The sequence below is a fragment of the Manis javanica genome, chromosome 7, assembly GCF_040802235.1.
Source record: "Manis javanica isolate MJ-LG chromosome 7, MJ_LKY, whole genome shotgun sequence".
In the NCBI taxonomy this organism is placed as follows: Eukaryota; Metazoa; Chordata; class Mammalia; order Pholidota; family Manidae; genus Manis; species Manis javanica.
This window is the reverse complement of record NC_133162.1, coordinates 104,163,645-104,190,274: the sequence shown is the minus strand read 5'-3', so window position 1 is coordinate 104,190,274 and position 26,630 is coordinate 104,163,645. Positions and strand designations below refer to the sequence as shown.

The window sequence follows — 26,630 nt, the reverse complement described above, 5'->3', positions numbered from 1 at the left end:
ATCTTTTAGCCAATTGCTAGTTTCCACTTACTATTTCATTTCGGATTTTCTTACCTGTGCTTTTAAGTAACATTTGTCTAAAGCCCCTGTCCTCGTGTATCACATATAATGAGTTAGGTAGCTATTTTCTTATTCTTCTGTGCTCTGGAGTCCTAGATATAATGTCGGAGTTACTTGTTCCCTTAAATTTTAGCAAAACTCATCTACAAAATTGGGGCTGTGGCCTTTTGGAGAGGCAGTAGGTTATGTTCTCTGGAGCCACACTGCCTGGGTAAATTAGCTGTGAAACTTGGACACGTTATTCACCTCTTTGGCCTCAGTTTTCCCAACTGTAAAATATGTATATGTGTTATAAACATAACATTAGTACCTACCTCACAGAGTTGTAAGGACTGGTCCAGCTAATGCATGTAAAAAGCATTTAAAAAAGTGTCCAGCGCTTTGTGCCACAGTTGGTGTTTGTCTCTTCTACTATTACCATCATTGCTGTTATTGAAATTTCTTCCCCCTGCCTTGTCAAATATTGCCATAGTTTATGTTTTTGGAGCTATTTAAAAAATTTGATTTTGTAGGAAATTGCCCATTTTATTTAGGCTTCCAAACTTACTGTATCAAAGCTGTACCTGTTACTGTCATATGATTTTTTAAAATCTCTAATCCATTTGTACTTAGGTGCCCTGTTTTATTGCTAACGTTGATTTGTGCTCTTGCTTTTTGTCACTTAAGCCAGCTTGCCAAAACTTGGTTTCATTCATCTTTTTAGAAAACCTGCTTTTAATTTCATAGACCAAGTGGATTTGCCCTCTAGTTCCTTAAGCTTTCAGATTTAGTAGTTCCTTCTCTTTTGTTTTACACTCAGTTTTTGGAGGCAGGAAAGTAAGTTTTATGTTTGTCTGTTTTTTTCCTTTTTAGCGTTTGCTGCTGGTGTTTCTTATTTTTTCTTCTGTTTGTTTTCAAACCATAAGAGAGACAAAATAGTCATTATGTAAAGAGCTGGCAAAGCTAGTTTCCACAGTTGTGTGTTCTGCTTGGTGCTTTTCCACATTGTATCTTTGAGGTGTGAGCTGGTTTTCAGATTCTAGCCTAACGTACACTCTGCTGTTTGAGCTCTGATGGAGCCCTGATATTTATGGGTGAGAAACATTTGGATTCCTTAGTGACAAGAGCCACCACCAGTGAATGGTGTCAGGATAACCATGTCATGGAGCAGGCCAGCAGGTAAATGCCTTACCCAGTGTGATGTCAGGTGTCCATGGCAACTGGCAGGGCAGCAGTCTCCAGGTATTCATTCAAACAGGACTCTAGGTGTTGATGGGAAGGAATTTTGTAGAAGTGATTAGCATCTTCTATCAGTTGACTTTAAGTAAAGGAGATTATCCCTGATAATCTGAGTGGGCTTGAATCCAGTTAATTGAAAGGCCTTAAAAGCAGAGCTGAGGCTTCCCTGAGGAAGAGGAAATTCTGCCTGTGGACAGCAGCTTTGGCTTGTGCCAGCGTGTCCCAGCCTGTCCTTCCTGGTGACTGGCCCCTGGGGATCCCGGACCTCCCTAGCCAGCCCCCACAGCATATAAGCCAATTCTTTGCAGTACATCTCTTAATATTTCTCTCCTACCAATTCTTTTTTTTTGACTAATACACTCAGAAATGACTGCCCTGAAATAATGTCTTTGTACTGTTTTAATTTTTATCCAAGTTGTACACATATTTAATTTAAATAGCCAATTATTCTACAAGACTAATTATAAAAAACACCCCCCTCTCTAGAGGCATTTAAAACTTTGAATCTCCTTATCTCTAAGTAACATGCATATGTTGCTATTTCATGTTTTTTCAGTTATAATCATGATTACTTAGCTTACATTCTGGCTGAGATTTAACCATCCCCCATTGACTAATTGCCTTCACCCAGTATGTTACATTGTTATTGGTTGGAATTTGTTATTGGTTAGGTCAATATTCTGTGTTGTTATTATTCTGATTATAAATATTATTCATAGCTGAGCACTGTAGTCTTATAAGATTCATTTTTTCCTTTCTTATAGTACATTTGTTTTTCCCTGAGAGGAGTAAATGAATATATAATATAAAGTTCTCATGCACACACATCCACAAACACACACTTACGTATATATGTTTTAAGTCTGGGGAGAGGAAATCCCCAGGCAAAATACCTCTAAAAACTGAAATCAGTCAAAGGGAGAAAAAAACGTTTAAAACCCGTTTATTGCTCACAAACTGCAGTCCGGGGCCATCTTTCTCCTCTGCTCTGGAAGAAGCAAGCAAGCCAGCCAGCCAGCCAGCCGGCCAGCCAGCTGGCCCCTCCCTTTATAACCTCTCAGGTTCAGACACGCCCTCAGTTGTCCAGGTAATTAACCATTGACATGGAGATGAACTTCTCTCCACCCCTGAGGATATGCAAATGCACTAAAGCCAGGCGAGATACTCTGGAACTGTTACAATTTTACCCACTGGCCACCCCTCCAGAAATCTCACCTTACAATCTTCTCATTCCACTTCTTCTGCAATGGTCCCTGGGTGAGAAAACTGGAGCACTGTGACCAGACTAATAACATAACAATAGCAACAGCAATAAAACCATGACAGTCCTCAAGCCAGAGGATTCAGCTAGGTTCAAAGTCTTATACCGATTAAGTCCATAGTCCATCCATTCCGTAGGGTTCAGAGCAATCATCACGTGGCAGCTGCAACCAGGGGGCACATTCAGGCCACAAGGACTGTAGGAGAAAATAACCCTAAGGGTGATAAGACACATGTTTTAATGACACCAGCATAGGCAAATCTTGTCCATCAGGTTGAATACATGCAAGAGAGTGGTCTTGTGATAGAACAGTGGCAGGAATGGGATCTCATCCTGGTCTAGTATACCAGACTTTTACCCCCCTCCCTGTGGGAGTTACAGATGGGTTGATATATAGGGCTACTGGAGGTATATGCACCGGCCATAAAGATAAAACAAAACTCCCCGCAAGATGCTCTTACCTCCTGGACGTTTTGGGTACATTACCATGACCTTTGGGGGCCATTCAGCTGTTACTCCAGGAATACATACAAGGCCAGCTTCCAGGCCTTTCCCCCAAGGTGCCAGAAGGGCCAGCCATCGCTGGTCCATGTGTCAAAATATCCAGGGCCAGGTCCATTCAACAGTGTCTCCAGGGCTTGATGCAGTAGGGCTGGCAGCAGGATGTTGCTCTGCTGGCCATATCCTGGCTTCAATAGCTCTTCTTTGGTTTGGACGTACAATTGTATAGGAGAGGCAGCAAGGTGTGTGAGCATGTCCACAGGGCTCAAGGCTCCTTTTTACGTGGCTTCTCATTCAAATGCTGCAGCACTGTCCATAGGCAAACTGACCAACCCCCTAGACTACTGGCGTCTGACTTCAGGCCAGATTTCAACAAACCATTGTACCTCTCTATCATGCCTGCCCTGGTAGGATTATACGGTACATGAAATTTCCACTTTATTCCTAATTGCTGCACCCATTCTTGTAATGCATGTCCAGTAAAGTGGGTGCCTTGATTGCTCTCAATCACCTGTGGCTAGCCATAGACTACAGAGACACTCCAGGTCCCTCTTGAAGGTTTGCTGATCTGCGTGACGTGCAGGAAAAGCAACCAATAGTCCAGTAGCCGCCTCCACACAAGTCATGACATACCGATATCCTTCTGATATGGGCAGAGGCCCAATATAGTCTATTTGCCACCTGACAAGGGATATTGGCCCCCTTACTATGATCCCATGTTGCTGTGGGACTCAGTGTAAGTCCCTCTTAGAGCACACAAGGCACTCCTTCTGGGTTTTGCTGATTTCTTCAAAGGTCAAAGGCAAGTCCCACTGACGGGCTACAGCCCACATTGTTTTTTGCCCCACGTGCAATAATTGCTGGTGCAGCCATTGGGCCACAATCAGAGGCAGGCTTTCCTTCTAGCCAGCACACTTGGGCCAGTGCGTCTGCTTCATCATTCCCTGGGGATGTCAAAGGCAAATGGCCAGTCACATGATATACAGTAACAGTCTTAGTCTGACCGGAGACCCATAGGTCTTGCCAAAACTCTTGCCCCCAAAGGGGCCAGTGACCAACCATCCAGTTGGCATAATACCATGTCAGTAGCCACAGGGTCAAGCCCCAATAGACGACCCAGCTGTCAGTACAGACAACTATGGGGGAGGGCTCCTGGGTGATCACGAGCCATGGTGCCTGCAACTCAGCCCATTGACTGCTCTTCCCCTCTCTGTCCTCCATCCATATCGTCTCAGTCTTAGGATGGAAGGCCACAGCCCTCCTTTGGGGGCTGCCCACAACTGGATCCATCTGTATACCAAGCATCTTCAGGTAGAGGGGCTTTTCCCTCTTAATAAGGAGTCTTGGCTACCAAGGGCTGAAAAGCAAATTCTTCCTGCTTCCCACTGGTATATGTCACTGCCCCTAATAAGTGTTGGAGTTCTCCACTTAAGGGGCTAGTAGAGAGGGTGCTGAGCTGCTGTAAATATGTGCCCCATTTGGCCCTTGTAGGTGTCTGTGCCACCATGGTGTCTAACACTCCATGGCCTTTGGGTCCAGTCTTGCACCCACCCCGCGATGGGATAGGTGGTTATTACCTTGGTCAGAGCTGTTCCAGCTGTGCATGGTACACAGCAGCCAGTTGCTCCTCTATCAAGGTGTATCAGACTTCTGCTCCTTTCCATAGTTGTGACCAGAATCCAATAGGTTGGCGTGTCCATTCAAGCCACTGCCAACGACCCCATCCATAACCATCTTCAGTTACAAAAGCATCTAGCTCACAGGGCCTTGATGAGTACATTACATTCAAGGCCTGTACGTCTCATCCCAGTCCCATCTGATGCCCTTTCATACCAGCCGGTATAAGGGCTTCAGAATTTGTGCCAAGTGCAGAATAAACACTTTCCTGTAGCTCAAAAGACCTAAAAACTCTTGTAATATTGCCAAAGTGGTAGGGGTGGGGAAAGCCTAGACCTTGCCTATAACTGCTTCAGGAACAACTTTAGTTTGACATGACCAGACAACTCCCAAGAATTTCACAGACAAGGGTCCCTGAATCTTGGTGCTGTTCATAGCCCATGCTTTTTCCTATAGATGCTGCAACAGTCTAGGAACTGCCCCTTCTAAATCTGAGAGAGAATCAGATGTGAGCATAATATCATCAATGTAGTGATACAGCCACACTGTTTACAGTTTTCTCCATGTGGCCAAGTCCTGGGCTACAAGCCCATGACAGATGATGGGATTGTGGAGTTATACCTGTGGAAGGACAGTGAATGTCCACTGCCGGCCTTCCCATGTGAAGGCAAACTGTTCCCAGCTTTCCTGTGCTGTCTCAATCTAGAAGAAAGCATTAGCAAGGTCTACTACATAATAATACATTCCCAGCTCGTGGCTGAGGGTGTCCAGAATGTCTGCTATACAGGCGACAGCAGCATACAAAGGGGGTGTGACTTTATTCAATTCCCTGGAATCTACAGTCATATGCCAGGAGCCGTCTGGCTTTCTCACTGGCCACACTGGGGAATTAAAAGGAAACTCCAACTTCTGTAGAGTTTCTCCAATTTCCTTGTGCACCCCCAGGCAATTTATACTGCTTAATATTTGTCACCTCCCGAGGTACAGGGAGAGCTACACATGGGTGCTTAGCATGTCCCCTCAGAACTGCCTCTACCACACATACCCCCAGTCTGAACCCACCTGCAGTGTGGTCTGTAACCACAGGCTCTGCAGGATATCTACCCCCAAAATATATTCACGGATGGGAGAAATGTAGATGGTATACTCCTTTGGGGGTAAACACCCTATCCCCAATGAGATTTGGGCCTTCTTCACTCTAATTGCCTTACCCCCATAGCCATCTGTCAGAGCAGGGGTCCTGGGAAAACGCTCAGGGTTCCCACAAATCAAAGAACACTCAGCTCCTGTGTCCAGCAGCGCAGGACACATTGTACATTCACAGGGGACCAATGAATTACCAATTTTACATGTGGCCTCTGGTCCCCACCATGTCCCCCAAGGTAGTGACTTTGACCCCCTCCCCCCCTCAGTTGAACTGCGATGCCTGATCATCCTCCTGTGGGGGTGAGAGCCCAGGTGAATCCTGAGTACTGTGTTCCATGAAGTTTTGCAGGGACACAGGCCAGGCATGAGGTCTTGACTCAGGCTTCCGTGTCCTGGACCTCAGCAGCTGGAACTGCTACTCTGGCTTTAATTGGTGCCACAGTTCTAACAATATTCTATTGAGCTGCCCATTGAGTTTTTCTTTCACTACCCTGGCCTTTATCAAATCGACCCAAATCAATCTGGGTCCTCGAGACCTTCATGAGTCCTTTGCACCTCTCCTTTCAGTAGTGGCCCCTACTTCCCTCCATGCCCTTATTGTTTCAACCTCCCCCAGATCAGCTAATGTATGAGTAGCCTCATTTATGGGTTGCCCTAGGTGGGAGGCAAGAGTATTCACTAGAGACCCAAAGAGAGATGTGGGAGCTGTATGCAGCACCAGGTTTTTTATTCCTATAGTGAATACCTCCTCAGGGCCCTGGGGGCCCATATTATAGATGATGTTTTTTATACCCAATTCCTGCAGTACCTGTTGGAGCTCTGCATATGTTTTACAACTACTGGGAAATATGGTAAATCACCCTGATTAGGTGAAACTACCCTGATGGCAGCTGTCAGCCATTCCAAGAGTGTCTGATTCCCTGAGGCGTCCCAGGCATTTTGCAACCGCTGCTGGAGGGAAAGGTTAAGTTATCAAGGAAGCCATTCGAGTCACCTCAGTACCTGACACAACGTTTTCCACCCCCATATCCCAGAGATGTAAAAGCCATGTAGGCAGATATTCTGATGGCTTCTGCCTATACTGGAGGCTTATGCCCACCTGGGTATAGGGGCAGAGCATGGAGTGCTCCACAACCTGGCAAGGGGTCTGCTCCTCCCCCTGAGGAGCCTGCAGTTGTTTCATTTTAATTTTCTTAATTACAGCTGGGCAGGCCTTTAAAACAGTAGAAGATGGTACCTCCAGTGGTGGCCTGGGTAGCAGATCTGCCAGGGGCCCTGCCTCCTCCTTTTCTCCCTCGGGCTTCTCCACCAATGGCTCCTCCTTCACCATTTCTGAGGCTGAAGGCACTACTCTTTCCTCCCCCTTCCCCACAGCCTCCTGCAACGCGCTTTTCCTGCCATCTCCCTGCTTGCCGCTGCTAAGGAGTCTCCTAGGAGCATGACCTGCCTTTTCAGTAACTGTCTCTTTTCTTTAACAGCATCACCATAGGTTATCGCCTAGCTCCTCCAAGCAATGCTGAAGTGTGTCTGTCTCCCAAGTCCCTCGATAATCCTCATATTCTCCTGTATAAAATTTTCCACTATCTCGATTAAAAGAGACCCTACAATGCCAGCTGTTACATGGCCCCCTATGGTCTCCAAGCAGTCATCCAACTCACAGAGGGCTAATTCTGCAGCCTCCAGTGTTTCCACCCTTCCCCAGTTCTGGAGAAGGCCCCACCCCTCTAAGAGGTACTGTTAGGGTCGAGGAACTCAGGGTTTTCCCGAAAGAACAAAGCACACAGGCATGGAGATGTAAGTACAGGCAAAGTCTTTATTCAGCCAGCAAGCTGGGGTCGACAGCACCTCCCCTGACACGCAGGCCGAGTCCGAGCTGCCGACCCCCAGGCAACTTTAGGTATTGCTTATATAGGATTTTCACAGCCGTTACACCGAAGCCCGCGCATTTCTACAACCAATAATTTTAAAACACATTCTATATTGTAACCTTTTAGGGAACACTCCAGTTGCCTGACCGCTTCAATTGTTATCTCTTGCTTACCCAAGCATGTCTATGTGACTTATCACGGATCACGCCCCCAGGCTGTTGCCCACTTCTAGTTATCTAACTTAAAGCAGGCGCATTTCTAAGTTTAGCCTCGGGTTGTTTATTCAAGACTGGGTGGCCCATGCTTTAGGCAGTTAGGTTAAATGTTATTAGTCCTTTTTCCTGACTCTTGATGCCCTCTGCCCTCCTTTACAGTACTTTACCCTAGACCAATTCCCCACTAGGGGTTCCCAACTTGAAAGCCCCACAGCTGGGGGGATAACAACAGGTGAAGCGGCACCCTCTGCCGCTGCATCCACTGGGGCCTCCCCACCATCCCAGGAGCAGACCTCCCAAAGGTCGCACCCATTATGACAGATTTTGGGTTAAGAGGCACCCTGCTGACTGCGCCAGGTTTAAGTCCAGGAAAAGGAAATCCTGGGACAAAATACCTCTAAAAACCGAAATTGGTCAAAGGGAGAAATAAAGTTTAAAACCTGTTTATTGCTTACAAACTACAGTTCAGGGCCATCTCCTCTGCTCCGGACAGACGAAGCAAGCAAGCAAACAAGCCTTTAAACTCTCAGGTTCAGACACTCCCTCTGGGTCTTACTCCTGTGTTCAAATATGCCCAGGTAATATTACCCATTGATATGGAGATGAACTTCCCCCTGAGGATATGCAAATACACTAAAGCCCGGCTAGGTAATTTGGAAATGTTGCAGTTTCACCCACAATGTGCACACACCAGGTGAGCTCCACAGTTGTCATCTTGGAATCTTATCATTCATTGTAATTCTGGGGATTCGTTTTACTTTTAGGTTGGACCTTATTGGATCTCATGTTGTCTTTCATGGTTTACTCCATTGCTTTGGAGGAGCACATCCTACAGTAGCTTCCTAAGAAATAGGCACAGGGAAAGCAAATTGTTTTTGAGACTTTAAATATCTGGAAATATTGTAATTCTGTCCTCACACTTTATTTGGTGGTTTACCTGGCAGAAAGGGGTTTACTCTTTGAATTTCGAAGGCATTGATCTACTATCTTCTAATTTCTAGTGTTGCTTTAGAGAATTTGCTACTACTCTAATAATCCTGTGGGTTTTGTTTATTTATTTATTTTAAAAAAATCCCTGCTTTCCTGTCTGGAAGTTTGTAAGATCTTCTGTTTATCATTAAACAGTGTTGTGAAAGTTTATTATTATTAGCCTTGGGGGACTTTTTATTTTATGCATTGTGCTAGGCCTGCAGACCCTTTCATTCTGAACCTTTGTCCTTCAGTCTGGGAGATTTTCTTGAGTTATTAATGTTTTTTTTTTTGCTGTTCTTTTCTCTGTTCTATATTTTTAGCTTCCTACCTATTATTCAAATGTTGAACTTTCTAGGCTAGCCTCCTAATTTTCTCTCTACTTCCTGAGAGAATCCCTCAACCTTATCTTCTGCTGCATTTGTTAATTTATTTTTTTTTAAGTTGTTATTTTCTGTTACTGTGTTTTTAAATTCTAGGAACTTTCTTTTCCCTTTATGTTTTCTACTTATAACACCCTTTTCTTGTATAGACAGGTATAATATCTTCTATCTCTGATGATGTTAACAATAATTTTTAAGTTTTCTTCCCTCCTCATACTGTTGTTGCCAAGTGACATTCTTCTATTTCTTTAGGCCTCTGTCTTTCATATTAGATGGCACTCCAAAAGTCTGGTGTTTCTTGGTTGATTATATTTAAAAAGTACATATTTATGACTGTGTGTGGGTGAGCCTTATCAAATGTGATCTTAACTCTGGGGCAGGGGTTTTTAACCTGGGGTTTGGGTCTATGGATAGAATTTGGAGGAATCCATGAACTTTAGTTGGAAAGAAATTGTATCTTTATTTTCATTTAACCTCTATCTAAAATTTGGGTTTTTTCCTCCATCATAAAATTGGGCAGGGCAGTAGGTAAACTTCCCAAAGCCCCACTTTTCAATGCAGTAACCCTGCCTTCAGCTGAACCTGGCATGCCCAGGGCAGAGGCCCTTTATTTTGCTCTTTGCAGTGAATACGTCTGCTGCCCTACTGGGGAACAGCGCCAGGACACTCTGGGCAGTGGGAGAGGGGGTTTGGGTGGTTAAAGATCACCCTTAACCCTCCTGTGTGTAGTCTCCCCTCTAACCCCTGTCCCAGGCGGGTGCAGTGGCATTGATTCCTGAACCTTCAGGGGTTCTGACATCCTGCTGCTCGGCCTGCACTCTCTCCTAGGGTTCCACCATTCCCTGCACCTTTAAGGCAGCTACCATTCTTCCGCCTGTTTGCGTGCGCATACAATTTTGTGGTTTTGTCCTTTTGTGTTTTTTTTGTCCCCATGGGTTTATGCCTTTAAAAAAATACCACTATGCTGCCATTTGGTGTCCTTACAAAAGCTGATTATGTGTGTTCATTCCACCACCTTTAATTGCTCTCTCTCCTAATTTTTAAGTCATTTTCAAAAATATGAAGCAGAGGTCTTAGCATTTTGGTTTATTCTTTTTCCTTTTATTTAATTAGAATGGAAACTCAAGGCCATCAGACAATATTAGAAGAAGGTTGGCCTCCATTTTTTAAGGAATGAAGAATAATAGATTTTAGATTAGGGAGATAGGGTTTGGATACCTTTCACATCACTGACTAGCTGTGTGACCTGACCCTAGGGGTTACTTAGCCTCTCTATAAGGGATCATAATTTCTACCTAGCAGGCATCTTGTGAGGGTTTTGTTTAAAATAAAATAAAATTGTTTCTTAAGCCTTTGGGAAACAGCCTCACCTCAAATGGGCATAAGGAATAGTACCTGCTTGTTTTATTATGGCTGTTGTGTAAGGAGCTCTCTAATTTGATAGTGACGTGTGGTGTGATACTCATTGCCATGGTGTTCAGACCAACAGGGAGCAAAAGCAGGAAGTCAGAAGATTCTTCTTTCGCAGAGCAGAGCTATTCAAGGGCGGCAGTGCCTTTGTGTCATGACGGTTTAGCTGAAGTGTCGTTATGCTTGGTTTCAGATTTAGGGAACTGGGAGGTGACACTTTAAGTGCCTGATGGCCATCCAGGGAAGAGGGTGTGTGAGCCTGGGATGGCTCCTGTCAGACTCCATGGCAGTGTTCAGGGATTAGGGTGCTTGTCCCCAGTGAGCCTTGCTTTCCTATCTTGCCTCAGAAAACAGCAATCAGAATGATGCCCCAGTTAACAGAAGCCGGGCTGGGTGTTGGAGCGGCAGCCCGGCACTTCCAAGTGCACTCCTTGTCCCTGAGCTGGTCACAGTGGCTCAGCTGACACTGCCTTGCCTTCCCTGGTGGCATCCTGTGACCCTGCCAACCTCAGCTTTGTGGTGCCTGTGGAGCTGGACATCTGTTCCTTTCACAGGACTTTGCAGGGCCTCAACAGTCAGGCTGGCCAGTCTGGCCAGAAGTCACTAGGGACCAGGGCTCCCCAGTCTGTAAGTTCCACCAGTGACCCCAATGTCCACTGACTGCAGAACCTTCTGGCTGCCTATGTGTTTGTCTAAATACCAACTCTTGACCCTCCTGACATCAAAATGGTCTGATGCTAATTTAAAAATTGTGAGTCATTTAATGTGAATGCATGGCAATTTTCAATATAATTTAATAACCAGGGGAAATTGAGGGCTTGTGCTTGGCGTAATTTCCTCCACATCTGCGGCTTTTCTCATCTGCCAGGGGGTGACAAAAATATCTGAGGATGAGGGTGACTTTTAATTTCACCTGGGGCCATAAATCAATAGACATTTATTATTCAGCCAGCACTAGCATTTCCCTAGGTAATTCTATAACACATGTAGTGTCACAACGGTTTGAAATCTGTCCTCATTAGGAAAGCAAAGGACGCTTTTCTTTTGCAGGCGTAAGCAAGTAAGCCTGCATTCCCCCCATGCGCTGTCACACTTCTTGTGAAAAGGGAAAGTACCAGTCTTTGCAGGAATGGGTGGGTTGGGTTTTCAGACATGACCTCTGTCTGGGATCAGTGGATACAGTGAACTGTAACCTGGATTTGCAGGTACTGGTGTCACCTATGATAAGGAATAAGCCTAAAGTAGGAGGTGACAAATGGTAATGCAAAAAGCCAAATTCATTTTCTCTACAAACAGTTTTCTTATGAACAACACCATGAATAAATATGCTTTGAGATGAGGCTATATAGAAAAATGGGAGTGGGGGGCAGAGAGGATGGGGAAAGTCAGTGTCACAATGTTAGGAACTGCTGCTGGCTGAATATCCGCCAGAAACTGGGATTGTCCATTTCATGTGATAATGTGAACCAGTCAGAGGATGAAATTGATTTAACTCACATCTCTGCTGCTGTTCTGGTGTGTGGGATGATGGTGGGAGTGATGGGATTGTGTTAGTCCCTGTGGTTGCTCTAACAAAATGCCGTACACTGGGGGCTTAAGCAACGAATATTTATTTCTCACAGTCTTGGAGGCTGAGAGATCCAAGATCAAGGTGCCAGCAGGTTTCGTGTCTGGCGAGAGTACTCTTCCTAGCTTTCAGATAGCCATAGGGGAGGAAGAGGAAAAGAGAGAGACTGGAGAGAGAGAAGGAGAAGGGGAGCAGGAGAGGGAGAGAGAGGTCTTTCACCTGTGCCTGTTCTTAGAAGGGCACTAATCCCATTCATGAGGACCCCACCCTCCTGATCTGATCACTGCCCAAAGGCCCTACCTCTAACTACCATCACACCGGGCATTGGGGCTTCAACATGTGAATTTTTGGGGACACAAACATGCATTCCAAAACAGGGAGAGTGGGTGGAGTTGTTTTATCCCAGCACATTGAAGGGGTTGGAAGTTGCATTAGGATGTCCTGATAGCCAAGATTTTGAACAATGTTTGGACAGGTCCTATCAGCTTTCTTTCTATTATTTTGCCTGTTCCTTGCATGATCAACTGCTCATCTCATTGGGAACCCAAGTAAGAAAGCTTGGAGTCAACAGGAGGCATTTAGATTGAACTATAAATGAAACTAGTCACTAGAATGAGACTCAGCAACAATACAGAACACTTTATTGCTATCTTCAATAACATGGCTGAGTCTCAAAAACATAATGTTGATGAAAGACTCCAGACAAAGACTATTGTATGATTCCATTGACATAAAATTCAAGAAGAGACTAAATCAGTCTCTGGTGATTGAAGTCAGAAAGTACTTGGTTGCAGGGGCACACGAAAGAACTTTCTATGGTATGGAAGTGCTCTGTGTTCTGTTTTGGGAATGGATACCTGAGCATTACCATTGATAGAGTTCACCAAATTGAATATCTAAGACCTGTACACTTTATCATGTATTAATCATACCACACTATTAATAATTAAAACAATAACAACAGAACCAATCCCTAGGTGCCTTTTGGAGGTAGGGTGTTAGTCATGATAAATTTTAGCCATGTCTGCTAAACTCAGGGTCTGACCCTAAACAAGGAGTGAGGCGATCTCCTTGCCTGACTATTCATCTTTGACCATTTGCTGGGTCCAGGTCTCTTTCTGTTCCTGTCTTGTACATATCCTGGCCTACACTTACTGCTTTCTCCTGTTTAGATGGAAAAACCATCTTGTTTCTACATCAACCCCATCCAATAAAACTTTCTGCAATTATGGAAATGCTCTCAGTCTGCACTTTCCAACATTATTACCAGTACCCATATGTGGCTATGGGGCACTTGAAATGTGGCTAGTCAATTGAGGAACTGAGTTTCAGTTTTATTTATTTTAGATTTAAATAGCCATGTGTGTGTTGGAATGTGAAACGTGCTATTAAAAAGAGATCAGGGATGGGAAGGGATTGTAGTCTGGAACCACCTCAGTGAGAAGGTGATATTTGAGTAGAGATACGACAGAGGTGAGGGAGTGAGAGGGAACAGCATGGGCAAACGTCCTGAGGTGGGAGAGTGCCCAAGCATTCTAGGAGGAGCAGGGAGGAATCTAGGGCAGCTGGAGCACAGTAAGAGGAGGGGAGGGTATTCAAGCGGGGGCTGGAGGGGCCGGTGCCATCCGGTGGTTTGTTGGGTTTGCCTTTGCTCAGAAGAGCTGGAAAACATCATCCTATCAGTGTACACCAGGTCATCGGGGCTCTCACCTGCCAGGTCAGACTGTGCTGGTGGGGGGTGGGGGCAGTGTAGGGGTCCTGCATCCTGGAGAAAAGCTGGCCGAAGTCTAGAGCTGGCTGACCGAGTTCTCCTGAGCTAGTGTGCAATTCATAATATCACACATTAGCATGAGGATCCTCCCTCAGGTTAGGTCTCATCAGCTCTCCCTAACTGCTTTTGGATCCTAAAACTAGCCCTGTGGCTTTCACCACCTTCCAACCTGTGCTCCGAGATTCAGAAGGAGTTGGTAGTGTCAGCCTGCCCAGGGGAGGCGGAGGGTGGTGGGGAGCCCTGCACTCTGCCGCTTGTTGCTGCTGTGGTCGGGGGACCACCTGCTCTTTCTGAGCTTTGGTTTCCCCACCTGCAGCATAGATTTAAGCCCTTTTCCAGTTTCCATGCTGTATGATTTGAAGACCACCTCATGTTTATACAGAAGGTATGCTGCCCTTTATCTCTGGTGGTGGGCCAGATTTGGGGGGGCCGGTGGTGGTGCTGGGACCAGGTTTGGTATAGTCCTTACTGATAATTTGAGGTGAAATGTCAGTAAGGTGCTTATTTTAGAAAACTTTAATATTTGAAATAACTTTAGATTTATAAGAGTTACAAAGATATTACAGAGAGCTCCTGTATATCCTTCATCCAGCCTCCCCTGATGTTAACAGCTCACACAACCAGGGTACATTTACCAAAGTAGGAGATTACAACCCTGCTAACAAAGCTCCAGACTCCATTCAGATTTCCACTTAATGATATTTTTCTGTTCCAGGATGCAGTGCAGGACACCAGGCTGCATTTAGTTCTCATGTCTCCTTACTCTCCAGTCTGTGACATTTTCTCAGTCTTGGCTTGAACATGACCTTGACATGTGTGAAGAGCAGTGCTCAGATATTTTGTAGACTGTCTCTCTTTGTGAGTTTGATGATTTTTGCAGTTCAGCTGAGGTTATGGATTTTTAGGTAGAAAAGTTCTCATCATGGCACATCATGTCTGAAGGCACATGGTACCGACATAACTTATTAATGGTCATGCTAATCTTGATCTGTTGGCCAAGATTACTTGCCAGGTGTCTCTACTGTGAAGTTACTATTTTCCCCTTCCATACCCTGTTTGTTAGATACTAGTCATGAGTCCAGCCCATGTTCTTGGGAAGAGAGAGAATTAAGCTGTGCCTCCTGGAAGAAGGAGTAGCAAAGGATTTGTGGACATATGTTAAAATCAACCACCATTGATGAGTATTGTGGGGGAGATACTTTGATGCTATGCAGACAACCTGTTTCCAGTGAGGTTATTTTTCCAATGACTTTGTTGTTTTGAACCCAGGGAAACAGGTTGTCTTTTCTCTTCCCACCTTCCTGTGAGTAGGTTAGGGAATTTGAACAATAAAGTGCTTAAGGCATCCTTTTACTTTATCAGAATTCTGCTGGCAGTTGTATTTTAGTATTAGAGAATTTGGAGAGTATGTCTCATGGGAATGGTGCATGGAAGCTCGACGGTGAGGAGCTCGGTGCGCCCTGATGTCATGAGATACTGGTGCTTACTTGTCATGCCCGACTCACTCATTTGCTTGCAGAGGTAAGGTAACAACTCGCAGGAAGTGCTAAGGTAACATTGATAGCACACTGTATTTTTAGATGCATTTTTCCCACCTTGAAGGCTATATTTGAAGTTCCAATTACCTTGTGTGAATTCAAGGAAAAAATACAGTTATAAGTAGCTCCAGCCATAATTGACCCTTTTGCAAATTCATTTGGCTGTGTTGAAGTGGTCTTAGGCTAGTGGTGCACTGATGTGTTCCAGAGTTCTTAAACAGTGGCATGGAAGGCACTCTGCATAATGCATATAAAAGTCTAAGAAGAAGGTACTGTTTTTTAGCATTCTCACCAACTCTATTGTATTATTGATCAATAACTACCAATCACTTCAGCAGAGTAGTGGGAAGGAGAATCTCTTACAGGAAAAGAAATACTTAACAGCTTTCTAAGGGAATTTAAATCTAGATTATCTGTTTTTTAATCATCTTTTTCATTTCCCAGTGACACAGGTAAATGAGATATGAAAACAAGCAATATACTCCCACCTGGTGTCAGCACACCCAACTGATGTTTGTCCTGGGAACAAAGGTGATCTTTAAGGCCAGTGGTTTGCAGATAATCTGCAGGAGGTGAACTGTTGGAATCTGGAACTTTCTTTTCCAGGATGATTTCCTGTTCAGTGTCTCCATTTTAAGCGGGATCCTTTGCACCATCCTGGCGGTGTTGAAGTTCATGCTGGGGAAGGTCCTGACCAGCAGAGCACTCATAACAGATGGTGAGTTAGGCCAGTGGGCCCGGTCCCTGGGGGTGGGGTTCACAGTGAGGGAAGATGCTGTTTGGGACACTTTTAGTTGATTGTCTTACAGAAGAGCTCAACAGTTTGGAATCCATTTGTCCTCCCCTCCCAGGATATTGAATGATTCTCAGGGTCCCCATAGCAGGGCAGATGTGCCCTGGGAATTTAATAAATTTTTCATGAATCACTTCTACCCTGACCTCCTTAACAGGGTGGATTGGGGTTCCCCAGGCTCTTAATTGTGAAACACAAAGTGTTCCTGGAACCTTACATTTTACGTGCATTGTTCCAGATAAAAAGTAAATGTCTTTTCTGGATTCTAGAAAAGTTTCCTTTGGATTCTCCATGCTCACTTGCCACTCCAGCTAGTGAGGTGCTCAGTTGAGGGTTCCAGTTGCAGGCACCAAGGCTTCACTGGGAATTGTTCTGCTTCAAACTCAAGCCAGGCAGAAATGTCCCTTTGTGTCCCTAGGGGTCAGGAAGAGCTTCCTGAGTGGCCTTTGGGATGACAGAGAAGGGTGTGTGAAATTAGGAAAAGTGCATTTCAGTCCATAAACTATGCTGGCATGTAAATGGGAAACTTGACAAACACTTATCTGGCTCTTTTCCTTTCCTTCATTCTTGAGCTTGAGCCCCCATACCCAGGGGTGGGAGGTCACAGGGCAAAAGCGTATGGGTTGGTGAGTGTGTCTGCACAAAATAAAGCAGAAGTCATTGGGTTTCCTTTTTAAGTAAAGAACTCCCTCCATCCCCAACTCTCAACTTCTCTGCTGTGTGCACACGCAGGGGTGGCTGCTTATCTGCTCTGGACAGGGCAGTGGCAGGGCAGAGGGCCCTTCTCTCCCAAGTGACAGAGCGTGGGGACACGCTGTGGGCCTGCATTCCTCATCCCGCCCTGTGCTGCTCTGCTGCATTGGGAGCTGGGCTTCTGCGCAGTGGGGCAGGTGGGCTGGAAGTCAGAGTGAAGTTTCCAGTTTTTCTATGTCAGTGACCCTGGGAGGGGTGTCACCTATTAGTGTGTGTGTGTGGTGGGGGTGCCTTTGAACAGCCTGAAGAAATGGGGGGGTGGTTTCTTGATCTGACATGCTGACTATAAAACCAGGGAACCTCAGAGGCAGTCAGTTGACCACTGTACTGGCATCAGAATGGCTTGTGGTGTTTGTTAAAGACACAGGTTCCTAGACCTGGTCCCTGAAGATTCTGACTCTGGCAGGTTGAGGTGGAGCAGTGTGAAGGCCTGGGTGTGTGCCAGGCGGCCCAGCCCAGCTCCCTGGCTCCCAGAGGAACTCCTGAGTCTGTCCTTGGTCAGGATGCGGCTGACCTCAAGAGCAGTGTGCATCACACCGGACCAGCAGGGCCTTCCGGGGTTCTGTGCCTGGGTCTCTGCCAGGTGCCTGTTAGCTGCGGAAACCAGCTCCAATGCAGGATTGGAATGGCCCCTTTCAGGGCTCTGGCCTGTGGCTGTGAAGTCTTGCCTGGTTCTCAGAAGTGCGGTTGCAACTTAACCCCCTGGTGTAAGTGGGTAGCTCCATCTACCAGAGCCAGCTCTGCTAGAGCATGTGGGTCAGTCCCATGAGAATGGTGTGAGCATGCCCGTGCCACCCACTGGGGCATCATGGATTCACAGGCAGCGGGCATCAAGCTGACCTGGCTACATTGTCTTACAAGGCCCTGACCCATTTCCGTGCCCCTTCTTCTCAGGACCAGACCCAGAATTTGGGGAGGGGTGTTCATTTCCTGTGATTTTTGTGGTTTTCCATTTTTTCATCTGGAAGATGAAATGCCTCTTTGGCCACGGAGTCCTCCTTATCTTAGGGATGAGCAGGGTCTCCTTGTGCCGAGAGCTGAAGGCTGTGTGAACATGAACGCAGTGTTCGGGTGTGGATTTTCCAGCCACCTTTGTGTGTTGCTCTGAGGCTGCAGCTGTACCCGGGCCATTTAGACCTGAACAGAGCAGAGGCCCGGCTGGACCTTGACTTCTCCAGCGGTGTGTCCCGTGCTGCCCTCTCCATTTCTCTTCTCCTGGAGCAGGAGAGGGAGAAGGCAGGCCTGGGGGCAGCTGCGCCAGTTAGCAGGGAGCACTGGGGAGTGGGAAACATGGGAGGAAGGGTCTGCAGGGCAAGGGCAGTTCATTAAGGATTTTGGGTAGGATCTTGGATGTTTTGCTAGATGTTTAAACAATGAGGTGACATGATAGATGTTTTCTAAAGAGCCCTCTGGACATCCAGGTGGCAGAGTGGAGGGAACCAGTGCTGAAGCAGGGACAGGTCTCTGGGGTGCTGGGTGGTGGTGGTGGTGGTGGCTTGGACAGGGGTGCGGGCCAAGGAGGTGGGATGTGGAGGATTTGAGGATGTGCTGGTGGAATGGGCGGGCCTCCGGGATGAATTGGCCATGGGGGTTGATAAGAGAGACAGAAATAGAGCTATTGCAAAGAGCAGAGGCAGGGCCCCCCACATCCCCAAGCCTGTTACCCACAAGGGGCCCCACAGGTCGGTGTGCTTGCAATCCTTAGTTTGGTGGGAGTGTCAGCAAATACGCTGCAGTTATTACAGCCTCCTGCTAATTGTATTGTCTGGGATCCCAGTTTTACTCATCACTGATGAGCAGAGCGAGGGAACTACCTGTAATTATCTCCTCTCTGTCCTTCCCGCACTTTGGGAGGTGGGGGCAGGCTGGGGTCGGGAGCCTTGCCTCCCGTTAATGTTGGGCTCCCCTGAGGGGCTGGCTCTGGAGGGCATCCCCTGTGGCCGTGTCCCCTGTGGCCACTTCCCTGGGAAGGCGCCCTCCTGATCTGGCCCAGGCAGGGGCAGACCAAGGGCTTTGTCTCTGAGGAAGAAGCATGTTGAGCAAACTGCTGTGGTGTAGGGAGGCAGGCCTCGCCTGTCCCTGCTGCAGTGGCTGGTTCCCAAGCTGGAGCTGGGCCAGGAGCAGGTTAGGCCGACTGACCAGGTCCTCCGTCCCCGGGTTGTGCGCCTACAGCTGGGAGGGTCTTCAGGGGAGGGCAGCAGGGTGTGGGGCGGCCCCAGGCGGCCTCGCCTGTGCTGGGCAGTGCAGCTGACTTCGTGTGACTTGCTCTCCGCGCTTGGGCTCTGCTGTCAGTGTGCCCGGCCGCTGGGAGGACGAGGCTCTGGCTGCACATCACTTAAGGCAAAATGACTCGGTACAGCAGACTGCTACTGCAGAATCAGGCAGCAGCTTGCGGAAAGTCCCTTGGAGAAGTTCTCAACTGGAGGCCGGGAGCCGTCCACAGCCGCCTGAGGGAACAGCGGGCAGCCTCTCTGGGTGGAGCGGCCCGGCTGACCGTTCTGTCACTCCCTTAGTTCTAACCAAGTCAGGGTTTTCAGGCACACGATAAACTTCTAATCAGGATTTTCTGCATAAAATTAATGTGCTTGATTATACAGATTCTTATCTAGTCACTAAGGGCAGGTTGGTGGTGCCTCTAATCAGGATGGCCTCCAACATGATCGTGTGTTTTCAAACTGATATCAGCCTTTACTCTTTACAACAGCTCTGGATTTCACTGTGGGCTCGGGGGTGCAGTGCTGGTAAGGTGGGTGGGGCTGGGAGCTCAGGGTCTTCCTGTGGGAAGGGTGCAGCTGGGAAGGCTCTGACACAATGGAGGTGACAGGCAGATTCAGATGGTCCCCCATGTCAATCCCTGTGTGTTCCTTGCAGTTCCTGTGCAGGCTTGGAACAGGGGAAGCAGAAATGAGTCAGCCTCTTAATAAGCAAAGGTGAGTGGAGCTGAGCAAGTCAGAAGCCCCTCCTGGAAGGTGTAGGTGAACATACAATGACTCCATCAGCTGTGTGCTGTTGGGAGCTTGTATAGGGTGGAGTGGGCAGCAAAGAGGCTGCTTGTGCTGAGAGCAGTGTGGATTTGAATGTAGTGAATGGGACATGAACCCAGAACGGGAGCCTGTATGGGTTTCCTCCTGTTGGAAACGCCAGGCTAGGCTGTCCTTCTGGCAGAGCTGGCTTCCTTGGTGGAGCTGAGGAGACATCTAGCGGCTGGCTGGGGAATCTCATGTTCTCAGCATCCTTTCTGAGCTCCACCAGGCTTCACTGAGGGCTGCAGTACCCACTTTGTGCCTGGGACAGAGATGGAGCAGGGGTGTGAAGGATTCCCGTTCGCCCCGGGACAGTGGCTGTCTCCTCCTTGTTTCCCTTCCTCTAGCCAGCCTCAAATTCCCCACGTTTGAGAATGCCTGAGAGGTAACCCCAGCCCAGGTAGCCTGTGACAGAGAAATGGTTTCTACTGAGGCTTTTGAAGGCTTTCTGGGCCTCAAGGTTTTCTTAAAAAGAGTACTGGTCTGATTCCATTTGTTAAAAATAACAGGAAGATTCAAGGGGCAGCAGAGGTGAGTAGGTGAACACCAGCCTCTTGCAGGGGGGAGGGCCAGTAGATCCTGCTGCACCTGGCTCTGTAGCGGGAGCCGGAACCTGGGGGTGATAGGTGGAGGCCCAGACCAGGGCAAGACGGGAGTAAGCTCTGGTGTGGGGTGCAGGGGGTTGGGCTGCGCAGAGCTTCCAGTGCGGTGACAAGAGGCTGCTGTGCTTCTAGAACATATAAGGCTTAGGAGAGTTTGCTCCATGAGCTGAGTGGAGATGGAGATGCTGAGCCCATTTCTTCATTGTCCAGCGGGAAGTGAGCGTGAAGGAGCCTCAGAAACAAACCACACAGGGCCACGGCTGAGAAGGGGAAGCCAGGTGGCAGCATGGGGAAGGGGCCTGCCTGCCCCTCATCTCCACGGTTAAGGGTGGAAGACTTGGCCTGGGGACTTGGAGCTGCTGGGGCGCATCTTGGGTAAAGGTAAAGTTACCACTTAGCGCCTGCCTCCTGTTCTCCCCAGATACCTAGAGAAAGCTTTGTCAGCTGGCTGGCTGGCAGAGGAGGCCCTAGTGGCTGGTGGGCAGAGGTGCTGTGGGTGGAGGGCAGGGATGGCCCAGGTAGGCATGGGAGGGCAGGCAGAGGCCCTGCCTGAAGGACCCTCACCAGCTCCAGGCTCCAGCACGTCCTGGCCTCCTTTGTCAGCATAGTTCCCAGGGTCTCTGGAGGACACAGCCCCCCAGTGGGAGGAAGATGGAGTTGGCCTTCCCTAGACCCCATCACCTTTATTCAGGTGAAACTGGGTAAGAAGCTTAACCAGATATGAGTGAACCTTCTGGAGAGCCTCAGAAGAGGGGAGGTTGACTCTCCAGGGAGCCCTGGGCCACACCCTGAAACTGAGGAATAAACCCTCTGCCTGGGCTTCAGCCTCCTCCTGGGGGCAGTGTCCCTAGAGCTCCAGCCCCAGCCCCTGCCTCGGCAGGGAGGCCCCTGAGCTTGGGCAGGGGGGCATCCTCTCTTGGGACAGCTCAGCCCAGCTGTGGCTAAGCAGGAGCCTTCTTAGCACCCTCAGGCCCTGCCCCACACCTTCTCCTCTTTCCTTCATCTGATAATTAATGCAATAATTAGCTGAGCCCCTGAGCAGTGCCAGCCTGCTCTGGAACTTTGAATACAGCAAGAGGAGGGATAGAATTCCTATCCTGAAACTTACATTTCTAGTGGAAAAAGAGAAATGTTTGTAAAAAAGAAAAAGAGTAAAAATACCATATTATGAAGTAAAGGACTGTGGAGAAAATGAAGTAGGGTAAAGGATGGAGGGTGTAGCTGGGAAGCCCTTTAAGGGGCCTGGAGGGCCTAGGAGTTCAGGCTGGGATGGAGGCGGCTTGCACGTGGGGTCTAGGCTGAGGGACGGGCAGGAGGAACTGATCACGGCAGGTGTTCAGAATCAGGCAGTTTTCTCCTGCAAGGTTTGGCTGCTGTGCACTTACCAAGGCCACTCTGGCTTCTGGCAGCCATGGGGTGGCGGTGCGGGGCAGGGAAGACAGTGAAGAGGTGCTGCAGGGATAGGCAGAGGACGAGGAGGGCTGAGGTTGGGGGACAGGTAGACTGAGAATGAGTTTTGGAGGTAACAGTTGGAAGAATTACTTGATGGGTTAGACTTGTGGATTGTTAGATTTTGGGGAGTGGGAGAGGTCCAGAGCTGGGCTCGTAGAGTTTTGGCCCTGGCAGCTAGGTGGATGGTGGCTAGAGGGTGAGGCTTTTGGGGACAGAAATTGAGATTTTTGCTTTGAACATATTCAGTCTGAGATACTTATATGAGTGAGTCTACAGCCAAGAGGAAAGGTCAGGACAAAAGAGATAAATGTGGGAGAGGTTGGCTTGGAGGCAATTAACCAGGGAAGAGTTGAGGTGGAGAAGGTTGGTCAGCAAAGGAGATGGAGAAGAGGCAGCTGGAGGAGGGAGAGGAAAAGCACAGCTTGTAGGGGACTGGAAGCCTGCAGGAAGTGGTCCTCAAGGCAGGGTGACACCCAGATTCACCCTTGTACCGGGCTGCACGGTGTCACTGGCGACCTCAGGGAGGGTGCTGGGAGGAGGGAACCTGAGTGGGCAGTGCACTGGGCACATGAGCCTGCTGGGAGCTTTGTGAAGGGCAGTGTGAGTGGGGCTGGGCTTGGGGCTGGTAAGGTCCAGTTCCTCCCAGTGGGCATGACCCAGGAGAGGGAGGAGGATTTCAAAATCAAAGCCCCTTGGTGAGCTGGCAGGGGGCAGTCAGCCTTGCATGGGAGCAGTGCAGACTGGGGAGCAGCTGAGCAAGTGGGGTGGCAGTCACCGGGTGGCGAGGGTGTGGACTGGGAGCTGGGGAGAGGAGGTATTGTCCAGTGAACCTGCACACTCTGGGAAGTTCAGGCTGTGTCATCAGCTGAGAAGTGGAGTGGGGAAGAGAGAGATGTGCAAGGAGGGTGGGATGCAGCAGTCAACCCCCGAGGTCTGTGCAGGCCTGGCACCTGCCTTGTTCCCATTATGTTTTCATTAGGGAGCAGCCTGTTGAGGTCTACCCTGTGGGTCCTAGAAAGGGGTCTCACCCTGGCTTTGCTCTAATCATCTCTGTCCTCACGCTCTCTCTTTCCTAGTGTTCAGCCCCCAGTGAATGTGTTCAAGGCTGTTTCATATCCATCCTCCTGTTTGAACCTGGAGTTAATGCTTTGAGAGGTTTTGGCCCTGCATGACCTAGAACTTCTCTTTGGGCCACTGTCCTGCCGAGGCAGGCAAGCAGCCTGTGGCTCACAGCACAGTGAGACCCCAGAAGCTGCTCTAAGCCTTCCCTTCCCAGGCAAAATGGAAGCATGATAGCTAAGTTGTGGGGAACAAATGAGGTGCCATGTCAAAGGAGATGGTGATGTGTCTATTAGCTCCAGTTCTGTTTTGATTGCCATTCTGCAACCATGTTGCTGGTTCTAGATTTTGCCTCTTCCTGGAGAGTAAAAATCCTCATGTGTTCTTAGGGAGGGAGATTGGAGGGAAAGCACTTGGGTTCTGGTAGAATCCCAGCCCAGCCCAGCCCAGCCCAGCCCAGCCCAGCCCAATCTCTTGCTCTGCTTAACTTAGTTCTCTCGTCAGTAACGTGGGATAACCACCTGACTTCACAGGATTGAGAAGGCCCCACTTTGGTACGTGGTGACTCAAATCTATGTTCAGACACTGTCCTGGATGCTGTGGGCTCCCCAGGGATAGAGGGCTCACCGTAACCACACACGTGCTGTGTCTTGTAGGCAGAAGTGCCTGGCAGGGGATGGAGATGGCCAGTGGGGATGATGCTCTAGCCAGGGACATGTCTGGTGACACCTGAACAGACACTCGACAAGCTTGTCTGAGGGAAGGGGCTGTCACCCAGACGTGCTCCTGGGCAACGTTCCTTACAGCACGTGCTTTGGAATGTGGAGGCACACCTGGTGTTTGGTGGCTAAGAAAGCCTGCTTGGCACTGGCATCAAGACTCTTTATGTTCCTCCTCCAGGGTTTAACTCCCTTGTGGGTGGCGTGATGGGCTTCTCCATTCTCCTGAGTGCGGAGGTGTTCAAGCACAACGCCGCGGTCTGGTATCTGGACGGCAGCATAGGAGTGCTCATTGGCCTCACCATATTTGCCTACGGGGTCAAGTAAGTTCCTGCTTCCATCTGGGTGGCCAGGAGTGCTGTATCCCACCCTGACACTCACACATCCTATCTCCGCAGCCTGGGTGAGGTCAGGTGACCAGAGGGCCCCTAGCAAAATGAGGCAAGGGCTTTGACACGAGGCCTAGGTTTTACGTCACAAAAGGGCCTCCTTTACTCTTGTCTGCTGTCCCTGTAGTTCACCGTGGTCCTCCCTTTAACCTTTGGTGCCCCTTTGTAAAGGGCACATGCTGCACAGCAGGTGCACTGGGGTGTCCTCATGGGTCATGATGCTGTAGTGAGTGGGGGGAGGTCAAGCAGCACTACCCGGCCGGAGGCTAGGCCTTCACACCGGAGAGCTTTCTCAGCAGTGTGGAAGGGCCACGCTGTGGACAAACCACCTGGGGTCCTAGCCCCCCGTCCTCTCACTCAAGGGGGGCTGTGCAGGCACTGCTGACTCTACATCCACCAGCCAGGCTGGAGTTAGCTTTTGAGAGAACCATTTTTAAAAGGCCCTGCATTTCCAAATGTTGAAGTGCTTCTTGTCCCCCACCAGGATGGCTATAATAAAGAGGGAGAAATTGGAACCCTCCTACATTGCTGGTGGGAATGTAACATGGTACAACCACTGTGGAAGTTCAGCAGTCCCTCACAGTGTTGAGCATGGGGTTCCCATTTGACCCTTGAATGCCCCTCCCTGGCTTATACTCCGGAGACATGAACACACACATGCAAAAACTTATTCATGAACGTTTATGTGGCAGTATTCATACTAGGCAAAAAGGAGAGACTCCCGTGTCTGTGAAGTGATGAATGGGTAAATATAATGTGGCAGAGCTGTGAAAACATTATACCAGATAAAGGCAGCCAGACGCAAAGGCTGCACGTTCAGGAAAATGTCCAGCATAGGCAAATCCCAAGCCTGAGAGTAGGCTAGTGGTTACCAGGGGAGGATGGGGAGTGGCTGCTGGTGGGTCCGGGGTCTCCTTTTGGGATGATGAAAATATTCTGGAATTAGATGGTGGTGATGGTTGTACAACCTATGAATTATACTTAAAAAAATAATAATAAAAAAAGAAGCCTCTGGTCTGCTCCTCCTAGTGCTCAGGGCTGCGGAGGGCTGCGTTGGGGTGAGCTGTTTCTTCTTTGCAGGCTCCTCATCGACATGGTGCCCAGGGTGAGGCAGACGCGCCACTACGAGATGTTTGAGTGATGGCGGCCAGCGGGGACAAGCTGCAGTTCTGCATGTGCATGAAGACTGTCAGGACGAGGAGTGGTTCCCACCCAGGCAGGTGGTGCCAATGGCTAACTGACATCCAGTTTCTTCTGTAGAAAGTTTGTGCTCACGGGAACAAGGGCTGCCCGGCAGGTCTGTCTACACGGCTCCACTGCCTGTCAAACACGTTAGAACAACGTGCACAGGAGGGGAGACGGGTGCCCGAGGGGGGACTGACCTTTTCCATTTCCTGGAGTAAAAGGTTCTTGTGGGTAGGATAAGCTCTCTGCTTGGCAGAAAGCTCCTCTGTGGTGCTCAAGCCTGAAATGGATAGCAACTGACCAGACCCACCTCCTCTGGCAGCCACGTGGCCCCAGCTGCCTCATTCCAGAGTCTCTCATCTCCTGGCAGATTTTAAGGGAAGACTGTACCCTTTTGTCCCTCATCCCCTTTATATACCCAGAACCATAAGTATATATCAACTTCCTAATTTCTATCAATGTATTTCATTAGTTTCATACAGTTTTACTAATCCTAAATCTAAACAGATTTGTTCCAAAGGAGACCATTCTATTTTTAAAGTACTTAGTGATATATGTATGAGCTTTGCATGGACAAACTAAGCACATGACCCATTCTTGTACATTCAGAACCTGAACATACATGTAAAAAACAGGATTCATTTTTGAGAGATGTGGAACTACAGTTTATTTGTAATAAATAATTATATAACCTACCCATATATGCATATATCTATATGCTGTGTTAAGTGGTAATGGTACATTACAGTGTGTTAGAGATGGCTTACCCCTAAGGGAACGAGATGTTCTCAGTTTATGTAACATTAGGTATAGATTCCATAAAAATGTTCCAACACCCACCATTCTGTACCTCGGGCACTGCTGTTTGTCCGGGCAACAGTGACCAATAAAGACCTTTAGCTGTTTTGTATGGTACAAGGTTATCTTTGAGTGTTGTTACTGTCATGGGCAAGGATGGCCTGATGGGCTTTGTGGCCCACCCGCAGGGAGGGGGTGCGAGTGGCCGCACATTCGTGTGGTGGTGCCTGAAGCCCGGCTGTTCCCCAGTCCTCCCCATCAGTGCCCCGTCTCCCAATGGGCTATTCCCAGCTGGGAAGGGGAAGGGAATCCATTCTAAGAGGCCACTGACTT

The 26,630-nt window shown here is 48.3% G+C and overlaps 1 protein-coding gene across 1 annotated transcript in view; it reads left to right on the top strand.

Moving 5' to 3' along the window:
* Positions 1-26,417, top strand: part of TMEM163 (transmembrane protein 163) — a 270,601-nt gene extending 244,184 nt beyond the window's left edge. Inside the window, exons 6-8 of the mRNA XM_073241358.1 lie at positions 16,131-16,242; positions 24,107-24,248; positions 25,395-26,417. Coding sequence (XP_073097459.1) covers positions 16,131-16,242; positions 24,107-24,248; positions 25,395-25,455 — 315 coding nt within the window. The 3' untranslated portion in view covers positions 25,456-26,417. The remainder of the gene's footprint in view (positions 1-16,130; positions 16,243-24,106; positions 24,249-25,394) is intronic.
* The last annotated feature ends 213 nt before the right edge of the window (positions 26,418-26,630 follow it).